General features: G+C 40.7%; 1 protein-coding gene across 1 annotated transcript in view; it reads left to right on the forward strand.

Moving 5' to 3' along the window:
* Positions 1-14,759, forward strand: part of calb2a (calbindin 2a) — a 66,277-nt gene that overhangs the window by 11,593 nt on the left and 39,925 nt on the right. Inside the window, 5 exon segments of the mRNA XM_034177270.1 lie at positions 2,550-2,641; positions 2,643-2,661; positions 13,110-13,186; positions 13,263-13,352; positions 14,056-14,136. Coding sequence (XP_034033161.1) covers positions 2,550-2,641; positions 2,643-2,661; positions 13,110-13,186; positions 13,263-13,352; positions 14,056-14,136 — 359 coding nt within the window.

A 14,759-nucleotide genomic window follows, 5' to 3' on the forward strand; every position in this document is an offset into this window, starting at 1 on the left:
TCTAAGATTTGTGGGGCCAAGTACAATAACTCATCCATGTCTTTATGTCTGTAAGACAATCCTGCAGTTTAGCTAATTGGTGTGTGTCCTCTGGCTTCATGGATAGATAAAGCTGGGTATCATCTGCGTAACAATGAAAATTTAAGCAATGCCGTCTAATAATACTGCCTAAGGGAAGCATGTATAAAGTGAATAAAATTGGTCCTAGCACAGAACCTTGTGGAACTCCATAATTAACCTTAGTCTGTGAAAAAGACTCCCCATTTACATGAACAAATTGTAATCTATTAGATAAATGTGATTCAAACCACTGTAGGCGCAGTGCCTTTAATAGCTATGGCATGCTCTAATCTCTGTAATAAAATTTATGGTCAACAGTATCAAAAGCAGCACTGAGGTCTAACAGAACAAGCACAGAGATGAGTCCACTGTCTGAGGCCATAAGAGATCATTTGTAACCTTCACTAATGCTGTTTCTGTACTATGATGAATTCTAAAACCTGACTGAAACTCTTCAAATAGACCATTCCCTCTGCAGATGATCAGTTAGCTGTTTTACAACTACCCTTCAAGAATTTTTGAGAGAAAAGGAAGGTGGAGATGGCCTATAATTAGCTAGATAGCTGGGTCAAGTGATGGCTTTTTAAGTAATGGTTTAATTACTGCCACCTTAAAAACCTGTGGTACATAGCCAACTAATAAAGATAGCTGATCATATTTAAGATCGAAGCATTAAATAATGGTAGGGCTTCCTTGAGCAGCTGGTAGGAATGGGGTCTAATAGACATGTTGATGGTTTGGATGAAGTAACTAATGAAAATAACTCAGACAGAACAATTGGAGAGGGATTTAAGTAATAAGTTTCATTTGATTTAATTAATTTCAACTACAATAATGTTTGCACTTCTAACTGCCAATATGTATATGGAGAAAGTTACCTAACTTCATTAATTAATTCAACATTTTATTTCTTAGAGTGTATACTCCTCATTTGTCCTGATAGTACCCCATACACAAACTGCCCCACGCTGTTGTTGCTAATTTTTAACTTCTTGAAATTAGCGCCACGCTCAGAGATGAGCCTCGTTAGCCAAAATTTCTGCCTCTAAGAGCCTCTCAGAGCCGCTATTCTCCCATGATTGTTGAATAACTGGGACTTGTACCCCCCAAAAAGCATGCTACGTGGGCTTATTATTCATCCTTCATTATTCAGTGAGCCCAGGGCTTAAGGTTTTTATTTTTAATGAATTTGAAAATAAAATGATGTCATATGGGGTGGTTGTGGGTAGAATTTTGAAGAACAAAATAAATTGCTCCGTTTTGGAATAAGGCTGTAACATTAAAAAATTGTGGAAAACGTGAAGCGCTGTGAATACTTTCTGGACGTACCGTAGAAGAACAACAACAATGGCAGACTACAGTTTTGCGTTTGTGTACCTAAGCTATTACAGCAAAATCTGCTACAAGGAGCAGCAACATGGTCAACAAGATACATGCTCTTAGATTGTGCCTGCACCTGCTCCATGTCTCCTCTGGTTTTTGTGGAGCCTTTACAGCGCCACGTGCAGGCCTGGCATAATATGACATAACCTTCTTGCTTCTTGTTGAACTCTCTGCCATTGAATGTCCGACTGGCTCCTTCAATTGACTCTTTTAAGACTCTTTTAAAGACATATCTTTTTGCACTGGCTTTAATACAAGATGAGCTGAACACTGCACATTTTTTTTTATTGTTTTGTTGATTTATTTTGTTCTTGTATTTAACTTGATATAATTTTAATTCCTTTTATTGTACAGCACTTTGGGGCAGTGTGACTGTAAATGTGCTTATAAATAAACCTGACCTTGACCTTCACCTTGACCTTATTGGGATGAGTGAGAAAATCAGGAGAGTCTTACTGTCTGTTCAGCCTAAATGGATCATGAAACGGATCCGATCCCCTCATTTTTTTAATGAATTGTCTTAACTGTGAAAAGCTTCTTTTTGGAGGAGGAGAGTTCACGCAGCAGTGTGAAAGTGTGAAGCCTTTGAGGATACCTGCCCTGCTGCTTATTACAGCTTGTGACTTCATCTTGAACATCATCATCCTCAGCAGTGACTGAGTGGAGGAGTGATGTTTTTTTTTGTTGTTGTTTTGTTTTTGTCTGCCATTAATGAATAAAAAGTTATTTTTTCCTCCATTCAGAATTTGCATTCATTATGTCCTGATCACAGCTGCCTGCAGCCTCTGTGGGCAAAGTCATTACTGCGCGAATTCTAATTAAGAGTGTGCACGCTGAGGTGCACGCACTGTTGCACGGGGACAGCGCGCGGGAGCCAAACCATAAATGCAGCAGCCAACATCATCTCTCGCACGCGCCCGCTGCATCCCCGATCAACAGCCTCTCGTGCACACGCGCGCGTGTGCCGCCTGTGGTCGGAGCGGCGTGTCGGTGCGCCCCCAGCGGGCGCCGCGGCGCAGCTGCCGGCGGCGCGCCGACGGTTTTAAAAAGCGGCGGGCGGCGCGCGGCGCTCACACGTTGCGGTGCGCAGAGCGGAGACGCACGAGCGGACTTCAGCGGTAACCATTGGCAAAGAAAAGCGCAGCCTCCTCACCTCCACCTGGCCGAGGTCACCGCCTCCCAGTTCCTGGACATCTGGGAAACATTTCGACACCGACGGTAGGAAACTTTTTATTTTATTTATTTATTTGCTGTATTATTTTTTAAATCAAAACGTTGTTTCAGTTGCACGAATGAGTGCTGCGCTCAAACAATAATATATAAACGTGATTTAAAAAAACAGGAATTTTAGGGGGTAATAATGTGATAATACAGTGGAATAAATATATTCGAAGGCACCGCCATGACACGCACGCGCACACACATGCTCCAGCAGTATTTTTGATTTTCGTTCACGTTTTGTTTTGCCGCCTGAATGCGTTTGACATTTATCAGTCAGATTTCATACCAGCGGAGGTTTTGCAGGGTCAGTTTGGCTTCCAGAAATTCTGCAAACTGATGACATTCTGTCACATTGCAATCTTTTTTTGTTTTTTTTTGAGTAATAGTTCCCAAACTTTCTCTGTAGCGCCCCTATGGAAAGATTTATAGATATATCTATATATATATATATTATAATATATATATATATATATTATATATATCTATATATATATATATCAATATAATATATATATATATATCTCTTAGGGCTTTTCTTCTCTGGTTAATTTTGAAAAATAAGTAATTGGAACTGTTGCAGCAAAACAGTTCATTTACTGTTGTACTGACTGAAGTAGCCTACTTATTTATTTATTTTTTCAAGCTAATTTCTACTCTACGTCATTGACAAATATTTACAGGTATTATATTATTATTACAAATTAAGATAATGGTGACAGTGACTTTTTTTTATTATTGATCAGCAGTTCTGTCCAACAACTGCAAGAATATTTAATGTACAGTCATTTGCAAAAGTTTAATGCCACTCCTTCAGAAAAGCCATTTTGAAGCCTATAGTAGCTATTGCATCATCCCATGATTGGAATTGCATCATCTTTTAACCTAGTGAACTAGGCAAGCTAGTCATCTAGATTTCTTTGATTGTTTAAATTTTGGACGATCCAAATTATGGGCAAAAAAACTCATCATTGTCAACTGTTAAAACAGGACAAAATTGCAGTTCTGCACCAGAAGGGTTTTCTGAACGAAAGATAGCTGAGAAACTATCAGTTAGCAGACCTGCTGTACACCGTGCAATGGAAATATACAAGAACAATGAACGTTATGGTGACAAACGCCCTTCTGGGAGACCTTGTAAAATCACCCCAAGGGAGGACCACATTATTCGAAGGTCAGTAATCAGGTCACTGAGTAGTTCCTGCAAGAAGATTCGAGCCAATCTGCTAAATCATGGCACTAAAGTCAGCATCAGCACCATTTCACATTGTTTGAGCCAAGAATTCAGATTAAAATCGTATAAACCTGCTGCTAAGCTGAAGTTGACACTGACCATGAAAAATAAAAGACTTACGTTTGCAAAGAAACACAAAGATTGGACAGTAGAAGATTGGGCTAAAGTCCTATTTTCTGATGAATCGCTGCTGCAGCAGTTTGCTGTCCGAAAGCGACATGTGTAAAGACCAGTAGGACAAAGGTTCAATGAAAGGTACACAATATCTATCATGAAACACCCTCCAAGTCAAATGATTTGGGGTGCAATGAGCAAAAGGGAACAGCTGGACTTAATTTTCTTGACCCAGGCACCACAATGAATGGACCCAGGTACAAAGCTCTGTTAGAAGAGAAATTAAAACTTCATATGGAAGTGCATCAGACTAAAATTTTCATGCATGACGGTGGACCTTGCCATGGATCCAAGATCGTTTCAGACTTCCTCAGAAAAAATGGGGTGCAGACACTGGAATGGTCAGGCAACAGCCCGAATCTTAATCATATAGAAAATCTTTGGACCTGCATGAAAGATAAAGTTGCAGAAAAGCAGCCAGCTTAATACTGAAGCATTGAGGGCAGCAATTAAGGCGGTTTGGAATGAAGGAAATGACTCCCGAATATTGTGTTTCCCTGATAGACAGCAGGCCTCGCCGCATCCAAGCCGTTTATCCAAAGCAAAAGGCGGACACACTAAATACTAAAGGAATGGACCATTTTCACTCCATACGAAAGAAAACTGTACAGGTGAATTTCAATAAAAAATGATTTCCAAAATAATTTTGTTTGTTGTAATAATATATTGGTCCATTTTGTGGGGGGAAACTCCAGTTGCATGGATGGCATTAAACTTTTGCAAATGAGTGTACATCAATATTCTTGCAGTTGATAAAAGTAGAATTTCTCAGTTCAGTGAAATTTATACTTGGTTTCATTAGGTGGGCGGCACAGATGTTAGCACTTGTGCCTCGTAGTATGAAGGTCTGAGGTTCGAGATCCACCTGTCTGAAGTCATGTCGGGAAGGGCATCCGGTGTAAAATAGTGCTAAATCATCCCCCTGTTGCAAAATCGCACACAAAATGCATTGCTTATAAATCACATCAACTTAAATCATTTCTTAGTTGCTCTGCTTAATGTAAGTATCGCACACTCACAATAAACCAGTTGTTGTACCACGACACATTAAGTTTACTTTATTTTTCTGAGGCAAGGAGTTTGTCTACTATTTTTAAGTTAAGTCAAGTTACTGTATTTTATAGTGTGATTCTGGGAACAGTTACTGATCACTCTGATCAATCAGAAAGTAGCCTCCAATGAGAATGTGTCCTCTGCTGGCTTTTGGACAGAGACCTATACGTGACTGTCATAGTTTGAGGCCACCAGCTGGATCTTTGCTGTGAACCATAATTAACATCAAAACCGACAGCGGTTAACAGCCCGTTATGAGCTCAGAGTCTCAGTGCTGTGGAGGTCTGCCATCCTTCTGTCGATCAGGATGTTGTGGACAAGTCCAGAGACGCCCACTGTGCTTGTTTTACGGTACATCCCGACTCCTGGGAAGTTGCTGCTCAGTCATGTGCCGTGTTATAATGTATTCCTCGGGGAAATCAAGGTGGAAGGAAGTGATGGGTTGGAGTGCAGAGACTCCTGTCAGCTGTTATGACAAAGCTGTCCTCCATTTTTATGACTTTATCTCAGCCTGCTTCAAGTCGTGTTACATTTTACAATCCAGGTGCTTGAAACCTCTTCGATAATTTACATACTGCGCCTTACAGAGAGACATTTGCAAATCAAATGGAGCGTGCATCAGCGGATTTGGCTGCAGGTTTCTCCCCTCATACTGGGAGTGTCGTCTGGCTTCACAGAAAGAAAGGAAGCTCATTTGTTTGTCGAGTCTGGTACAGCTCAGAGTTGGCAGATAAAAATACTCAGAAGGCAACGCTCACAGGGATGATGAAACCACATATTCCCCTGATGGCCCAGAATCAAATCTCACCTGGATTGCAGCTCTCTCAAGCCACTCGGCTGTGTGGATCCTCTCATTTTCCTGTCGTCTGTCAGCGTTTATAGTGCAGCAGAAAACAGAATATTTGCAGAGGAATCCTGTACAAAGGTACAGGGGTCAGAAGTTAAAGTTGCACCAATTATGGTTAAACATGATGCCAAATTATTGGTTGAGTTAGTAGGATTTTAAAAAGGAATAGTTTGCACCATGTGTCATGCTTAGTTATCATGTTACGGGTAACATAGTACATGTCATAGAATCAATGGATGTCCGACATTGTTTGACCTTTACTTTGGAGACCAAACATTCAACACGTCAGAACTATTCCATTTGTTAATCCTATTAGTTCACCCAGTAATTTGCACCACATTTTTACCAAAACTAGAGCAACTTTTAACTTTTGAAACTGACCTTTGTCACCATTGCTGGCTGTTTTTACCCTGTAACTTCAGAACATTCAGTCACAGATAGCCCAAACTATACCTTTTTGGAATCTTTGTAACCAGACACATAATGTGGTAGAGCTTTTAATATGACTGGAACTTTTTTGACCCCTATGCAGTTCTTCAATTGACCCCTACTTGGCCCCGATTGAAAATTCAAATGGCTAACATTATTTTTCTACAATATGTACCAAAAGGTATACACAGTCAAACTTTGGTGCTTATAAACCGGAATTTGAATAATTCTTACAGTTATCTGCTGTACTATTAGACTCGACTCACGTTCCAGTTCAATCAGTTCAAAGCGATAAAAGGAAAGAACTCCAGTGCTTTTGCTAATTATAGATCACTGACTGCCACTTCTTTAAAGTAGATATGAAATCCTGAATATTAAGAACCCCCCCCACCGATCCCAACTGCAGGTGAAACTGAGGCTCAGCTGTACACCCATTTGAAAGGCTTTCATAAACATGCACTCACCTGGCACAGCTGCCCACTTTAAAGAGTTTTCTCATGTCAGGAATGAATTTAAAATCCAAACCAGCCTGAGGGGGTGTTCGCCAGCATCTCCTGGGAGTAGTGACAGATTTGGGCCAAAGTGGTTTTTGCGAGCCTTTTATCTCGCAGAGTTGTTTTACAAGTTTAAGTGCTCCTGCAGGATTGTACAGAATGACATAAATGCAAGTTAAGCAATTTATTTCCCACATATAAAGAGGAATTATTCATGTACATCCACCAAAAAAAAAAATGATGCTTTCGCTTCCATCTGTTTGTTGGTTCGCCAGCTGGATTACTCAGAAACTGTTAACTGGTTTTTCAGTCAACTTCATGAGAATGACCTGACCTGGAATATAATTAATTATGTTAATAAAACCAACTTTTATAAATTTAAGAGGTTAAAATCATCCTGAAAAGAGTTTACATGGTTACGTTTTTGTGCACAATCCAGATACAGGAGCAGATACAGATTTATATTTAAAAGACTCATATATTTACAAGATAAAAGTAATTTTTCTTAAAACTTGATCAAATTTTGTCTGGGTCTGAAGTTTGTATGTTAAAATGTGAGGTAGATGTACAGAGACAAGAGTCTGACTTCCTCCCACTGAATTCTGGAATTCAACAGGGATGTGATGTGGTTCCTTCTGTGTTCAGCACTTGCACAATGTAAACCCGAACAAGTCAGCAGAACTCAAAAATACAGAGGCAATCAACTGCCTCAATCAACGGCACCAAACCAAGCGCATTAACCACTTGGTAACCACCCCTGCCAAAGTGTTCATTAAGTCAACGCAAACATTTTAATATATATGGTTACTTAATTCTTTTAAGTTGTGCTTAAGTTATGCTTTGAATTTTTACTTACTTAATATACAATTAGTTCAAGTCAATCAAAAATTCTGAGTTTCATTTACTCAAAATGCAAGACCATGTTACATAAACTTGAAATATTTAAGTAAGTAGAACATTTTCTTAAAACTTTGAGTTTACACTACTTAATCTTTTTAATTAATTTGAACATTTGAGTTTACAGTGCATGGACTGGGTGCTGAGTTAGAGACTCTGGTGCCTCTGTTGGTGAGGAAAGATTTACTGACCTTGGCTTTGTAAACAGTTATTTGATCTTCAACCCTGACTGCAAAACTCGAGAAGCTGAGTAAGGAGTTGGGAGTGTCTGGGTTTGTGATTATGTGAGATTCTGGTTTTCAATGACTTCATAGATTCAGCCATCAGTAGTCGATCTGTATTTGTATTTAACTTGTAGAGAGATCCTCTGGATCCTTTGAGATAGAGAAATGCCTGGGAAGAGATCACAGAGTAATAAAATAGACTGGAGTACAAGAGGTGTTGGGTATGATGGAAAGAGATGAAGCAAAGGCTTCAGAAACGGTACAAAAAAGGAGAAAGGACTTGTAGTGGTTGGCCAGACAGAGGGGCCGAGCTGGAAATGATGTGTAGTAAGTTAGAGTGACAAAGGATGCTGACAAGTGAGGAGAGTGTGTGCTGAGAAGGTGGAGGGTGTATCTTGAGGAGCTGATGAATGAATAAAATGAGAGAGAGAGAGAGAGAGAGAGAGAGAGAGAGAGAGAGAGAGAGAGAGAGAGAGAGAGAGAGAGAGAGAGAAAATCAGGAAGTGTAGAGATGAAGAGTGGAAAGCCAGTTGGCCCAGATGACATTCCAGTGTAGGCAAGAAAATGTTCATAAGAGATGACAGTGAAGTTTCTAAGCAGATGGTTTGAAAGAAAGATGATGTCTGAGGCATTACTATGAAGTGTAATCAGGGGCCAGGGTGACTTGTTTGTGTTTTCAGAAGACACCTCCCTGTTAAGGGGGTCCAATGGCACATCCCAGGAAAAAAAAATAACTACAGACTCGTTCCTGTATTCTAAGGCAATGCTGGAAGCAAAGCAAGGACTTTTTATTTAAAACACTGGAAATCTTCAAATTTTGCATGCAGCAGTATTCATCAATCAGTCTTTGTTTATACAAAAAAATTGACCATATTTTAATCACACCTTAGTGCTCTGCAATACTCCGACCCCCCCTCCACTGGATCTGACATTCTTACTGGTTCCAGTTTTTAAGAATATGGATGATTAGCAGACAGTGTGGTTAGCATTACATGTAGTTTGAAAATAACTCCTTTGACAATTTCTTTCATTTCCAAAGCCTCAGCCTGGTGACCGCCAAGGGTACTGCAGCTTGTTCTAAAACCAGTCCTGAAAGACTGAGAAACTTGCCACATTAGAAGAACCACTTTCACCAAACTTCGTGTCACTGGTGCGATGATGTAATGTAGAATAAGCACTATTATATTTTGGGGTGGATTCGTTTAAAAAAGGGCAGAGGCAGGACATTATCAGACCCTTTAGCAGAAGTATGAAAGCACAAAACAGAAAGCCCTGGAAGTGAAATAAATCATCCTGCAATGATGCTTCACGTTAAATGCCAATGTTTTACAATTAAACATCATCAGCACTCAGACAAGTAGCTTTCATATTTAACATAAATTAATATATGCAAAGTTTACATCGTTTACTGCAAACTGGATGGCGAGTTTGTATTTTGAAGCTGTTTTTTATGGTTTAGGGCAACATGTCTGAGAGTCACGCTTTAAATCAGCAGCAGTGGCATGCAGAATATCATCTAAAGACATCAGATCCATGAAGTGCCTTCATGTGATTTACACCCTTTTTGCAGAACACAGTGATATTTAAATAAACACGACATACTCACAAACGCTCCCTTATAAACACGTATATGAATATAAAAGCCTGGACGGATTTATTACCATGTTTGATGAACGTACGACAGCTCGTTTGAGTAGTCTGTTTGTAAATCTGGTTTTATTGTCATTTCATGCCAACAGCCTTGAAGTTAATCACATCTTACAGTTTAATTATCAAGCAGGGCATTTGTCCTCAGTGTGCTAAATGTCAAGAAGACACACAGGACGGAGGCCCGACAGCAGTGAGGCGGATCACCCTCAGCCCAAACAGCCCAGCTTCACCAGTCACAACGCACGAGTGCCCAGATGACATTTCTGTGGCCAGAACAAAGACACCAAGTTGCTGTTTGGATGGAGACAGCTTGTAAAGTCATTGCTGTCTGTTAAATCAGATTGCTGGTAGAATACTGGTAATACTAGTTAGAATGGTTGATAAAACACTGGTAACAGGTCATGCAGTGTACCTGGGTGAGCGTCAAACACTAATTTAGTATATCCTCTGAATAGAGCTCTTGGTGAAATTCTGTTGTACCTGCATTCATTCTATTACACCTGCATTAATGGTAAATGTCCACCAGGTGGAGATATTGTTCCATTTCAAGAACCTTGGGAAATGATCATGACCAACCTGTTGCTTATAGTAGTAGACTGATGGGCCACCACACCAGGAAAAATAGCCCAGCTCAGATAGAGACATAGAGTTAATTGATGCAAAGAGAAATGTCTAACTGCAAAAAACAAACAAACAAAAAAACAAAACTGAAAGTAAAAAAGTTGAAATTAAATAAATATAAAACATGAATGGAATGGTAGTGGGGTGGGGGGGGCGCTTTCATGATGCTGGTCTGCACTATATTGTCATTCTGTTTTCAAAACCTTTGATTCAGTAAATCGGGCAATTCTTTTAAACAAAATGAGAATTTATGGAATCCCCAACAACTTGTTGGATGTTACAACTGATGCCAACATGGGTACTGTGTGCTGTACAGAGCAAGAGCAGAAACTCCTACCTCTTTCAGTGAGTTCTGGAGTTCCTCAGGGGTATGTTCTGGCTTCTGCATCATTTAATTTTTGCATGGGCTGGGTTTTGGATAGGGTTATGGAAACCAGCCGAAGGTTACCGACCTTGACTTTGCAGATGATACTGTAATATGTGGGGAAATTTATGGATACCCTGATTGCAGCTCTTGAGGAGTTGAGTGACAAGTCAGTGTGTGTGATGGTCTCGGCTCAAGACTGTGATCCACACTATCAGTGACTGAATGCTACCTGCAGAGAACTTGCAGAGAGATTGACTTATGTCTCTGCTGACATTCATGTCTTTAGGTCCTCTGTCTTTGACATCAAGAGACAGTAGAGCAGTTAGGCAAGAATGATACCCATTGACAGTTGGGTGGACTGAGACAATGCAGATCAAGTGTTTTATCCAAGAACACAAACCGGTAGCATGAGCAGGATTCAAACTCAGGTCTGCATAGTGGCAGGCTGCTCCTTATCCACTGAGTCACCTGTACTGAGCTTTTAGTTCTTGGTAATTTTGATATATCACAATTTTCTCTCAATAAGACTACAATTTCTTTTTTATTTCTGTTCAATAATACATGAAAACACTGAGATTTGTAGAGGGCAGCACAGTGGATTAATGGTTAGTACTGTTGCCTCACAGCAAGAAGGTCATAGGATCAATTCCCACCTGGTTGTAGAATTTGCTGCTAGTCCTGAATGGACTAGCAGTCTGTCCAGGGTGAGCTCAACCTCTCACCCAGTGACCACTGGGATAACCCCCCCACCCCCCGCTGACCCTTAAGATTCAGAAAAAGACTGGACGGCATTTGTTGAATTTAATATTACCTGATTAAATTATAGAAAGTTTTGTTGTAAAATACAACAAAGCATAATGGACAGCATTTCAGAAATGTCATTCTAAAAACCGAAAAAAACTGACAGCTGCTCTGATAAAAATGATTGATTATACATCGTAAAACCAATTTTTAAATTTGTTACAAAAATCAGAAATATTCAGTTACCCTTCACTAAGCATCATGTTGCAGTTTTGTCTTGAAAAGCTTAAATTATGATTGTAACTGTGTCCAAAAATTTTTAAGAGTTTTATTTTTTGTAATTTTTCTAATATTATTTATTATTAATATTGATTATATTCCAAACAGATCTCTCACTCACATGTGCTGTTCTCCATCCTCGTTATAAAACCCTGTCTTTGGACTGAATTCCAGTGATTGCAGGAAAAGTCTGACTGACACTTGGGAAAGATCGCAAGAAACTTCGGGGGACCTCAGACCAACAGGCTAATTATGAACCTGGGCAGTATCTGGGGTGGAATCTTTCTATCTTACCTAGGTGTGCTTTCCAGTAGCTGTGTCCCTTTCGAGTTAGTTGGGGCACACAGGGTTGTTCAGGGCTGCTGAAGTTTGTGGGTAGTGAGCTGTGATTGTTCTACTGTGGGTCGGACTGAAATACAAGTTGAATTTGAAGATCTGAAAACCTGGTGTTTGGACCGACTCTGGGGAAAGTTCCAGTGACTGCAGGGAAAAATCTGCTGATGGGTGGGAAAGACTGCAAACCACAATCTTTCTGGGGGCCTACAAGATGAATAGGCCAATTATGAGGTTGGTTCAATGTCTGGGGTGGGATCTGTCTAGCTCACCTGGATTTATTTTCCAGTAGGTATGTCCCTTGTTGACTTAATGGGTGTTTATGTGCGTGCGTCCTTGTAACACATGAGGGTCCCTGAGGATGGCACAGGGCTGCTGGAGTTGGTGGGTAGTGAGCTGTGATTGTTCTACTGTGGGTCGGACTGAACTACAAGTTGGATTTGAAGATCTGAAAACCTGGTGTTTAGACCGACTCGGGGGAAAGTTCCAGTAACTGCAGGGAAAAGTCTGCTGCTGGGTGTGAAAGACTGTAAACCACAATCTTTTGGGGAGCCTACAAGATCAATAGGCCAATTATGAGGTTGGTTCAATGTCTGCGATCTGTCTGGCTCACCTGTGTTTGTTTTCCAGTAGGTATGTCCCTTCTTGACTTAGTGGGTGTTTTATGTGCGTGCATCCTTGTAACACTTGAGGGCCCCCGAGGATGGCACAGGGCTGCTGGAGTTGGTGGGTGAGCTTGGATGGTATTACTCCGGGTCCCACTGCACTGGAAGGTGTATTTGAAGACTTTGCCATTATACTTTTAAGGCACTACTGATTAGCAGAGACTGAGCCTTTGGAACATTAACGCTCATATTAGTAAAGGAATCTTCCATTTTGTTTCTCCGGAGTCTTTGGGGAGTGATCCTTTAGAATTCCACCGGTCAATACCCTAATCTATTGATCCATAGGGGGAGATAGAGAGTTACTACTTCAGGCTCACACTTGAATCAATACCAGAGAAAAACATATGGGCCACACTCAGGACTGACAACAAGTGCATATTAAGAATATGCTTTGCAGCATGTCGGATTATAAGTGCTGCTACGGTCTGTGTGTCTCCAAGGTAATGGCTACATCGAGGGGAAGGAGCTGGAGAACTTCTTCAGGGAGTTGGAGATTGCCCGGAGAGGAGCCGGCGTGGTACGTCTGCTGATGGTTGATTAAAGTTTACTGTTTAAATGATTTATTTTATATGTTGAACACATTTCTTTTCCAGGACCCTTCAAATCCTACATTCAGAGAAAAGATGAAGGAGTTCATGCATAAGTTTGACAAGAATAAAGATGGACGAATTGAGATGTCAGAGGTAAGAAACGAAGTCCACTCTCCTTCTTTTTTTGGATTGAAAATCTGCTGGCTTTGCATTAGACAGCATCGTCTGTGATTCGACCACAGACACCAATTTTATCTAACTGTGGTGCTCTAGGGTCAAAATTTGCTCCAGAAATGTTTGACTTTGAGATGTTTTCCAAAGAGCGACTTTGGCGCTTCAGTGGGGAGGTTCCCGATGTTACCATCTCAGCCGTATCTGGCTCTGCTTAGCTCCTGGCTTGGGCAAGATCACATCAGAAATAAAACTCGAACACGCCCCCATCTTACAGTTGCCAAACCAGTGAAGCTAAGCTAAGGCTAACTTTTTTGGGTGTTTTTGTGGAATGGACAGGGATCAGCTGTTAACGGGTATGACTGGTACATTGACTCGGTCACCACTGCAGCATCACTGGGCCTCATGTTACCAAGCTACCTGCTAATTAGTGCTAAAGGTGCCAACATAAAATAAATAATACTAAATTTTCACTTGAGAGAAATAATGGGCTTCTATGGGGATTGCCTCACTTTTGGAGCTCATCTCATGTGGCCATTCAAGAAGCTGCAAGATTTGGCACTTCTGGTTTGGCTTCATTTTTCCATACCGGAAGGAGGTTGGGGGTCAGTTACACCAGACTTTTTAGATGACATTTCAGGCATAAGACAAAATCATCACTTCATACTCTCTCTCCTCCCTCTAGCTCGCCCAAATTCTGCCAACTGAAGAAAACTTCTTGCTGTGCTTCAGACAGTTTGTCAACTCCAGTGTCGAGTTCATGGCGGTAAGTTTGTAAGTTTGAATGTTTTCCCCATTTGAACCTGTCGACTTCCTTTGTTTTAATATGACTCATTTATTTGTTTGGGCTGCATAAAAACAAAAGTGGAGGAAGAACGACAGGCTTAGTTAATCAAGCACACATAGTCCAAAACCTGCAAGTCTTCATTCCAGCAAACTCATTTCACGGTTTATGTGCTTCTGTCTGGTTCAACGAGTCCTAATGAAATAAACTGCAGACTCTGAGCTCATACCTGGTCCATGACTCCTGCACCCTGATTAGTTATTAAGCTGACAAAGTCAGCCACTGCATGTTAACTTAACATCAACACTGGTACGAGGTCTATTAGAAAAGTAACCGACCTTATTATTTTTTTAAAAAACCATATGGATTTGAATCACGTGTGATTGCATCAGACAGGCTTGAACCCTCGTGCGCATGTGTGAGTTTTTTCATGCCTGTCGGTTGCGTCATTCGCCTTTGGGCAGGCTTTGAGTGAGGTGTGGTCCACCCTCTCGGCGGATTTTTATTGCAAATAAATGTCTGAATGATTTGGAGCTTTGCTGCATCACTTTTTTTCCAGAAACTGTGAGAGACCTCCAGGTGGAAACCGTTCGAAAAATTAGTAT

Source organism: Thalassophryne amazonica, chromosome 8 (genome assembly GCF_902500255.1).
Source record: "Thalassophryne amazonica chromosome 8, fThaAma1.1, whole genome shotgun sequence".
NCBI classification, from domain to species: Eukaryota; Metazoa; Chordata; class Actinopteri; order Batrachoidiformes; family Batrachoididae; genus Thalassophryne; species Thalassophryne amazonica.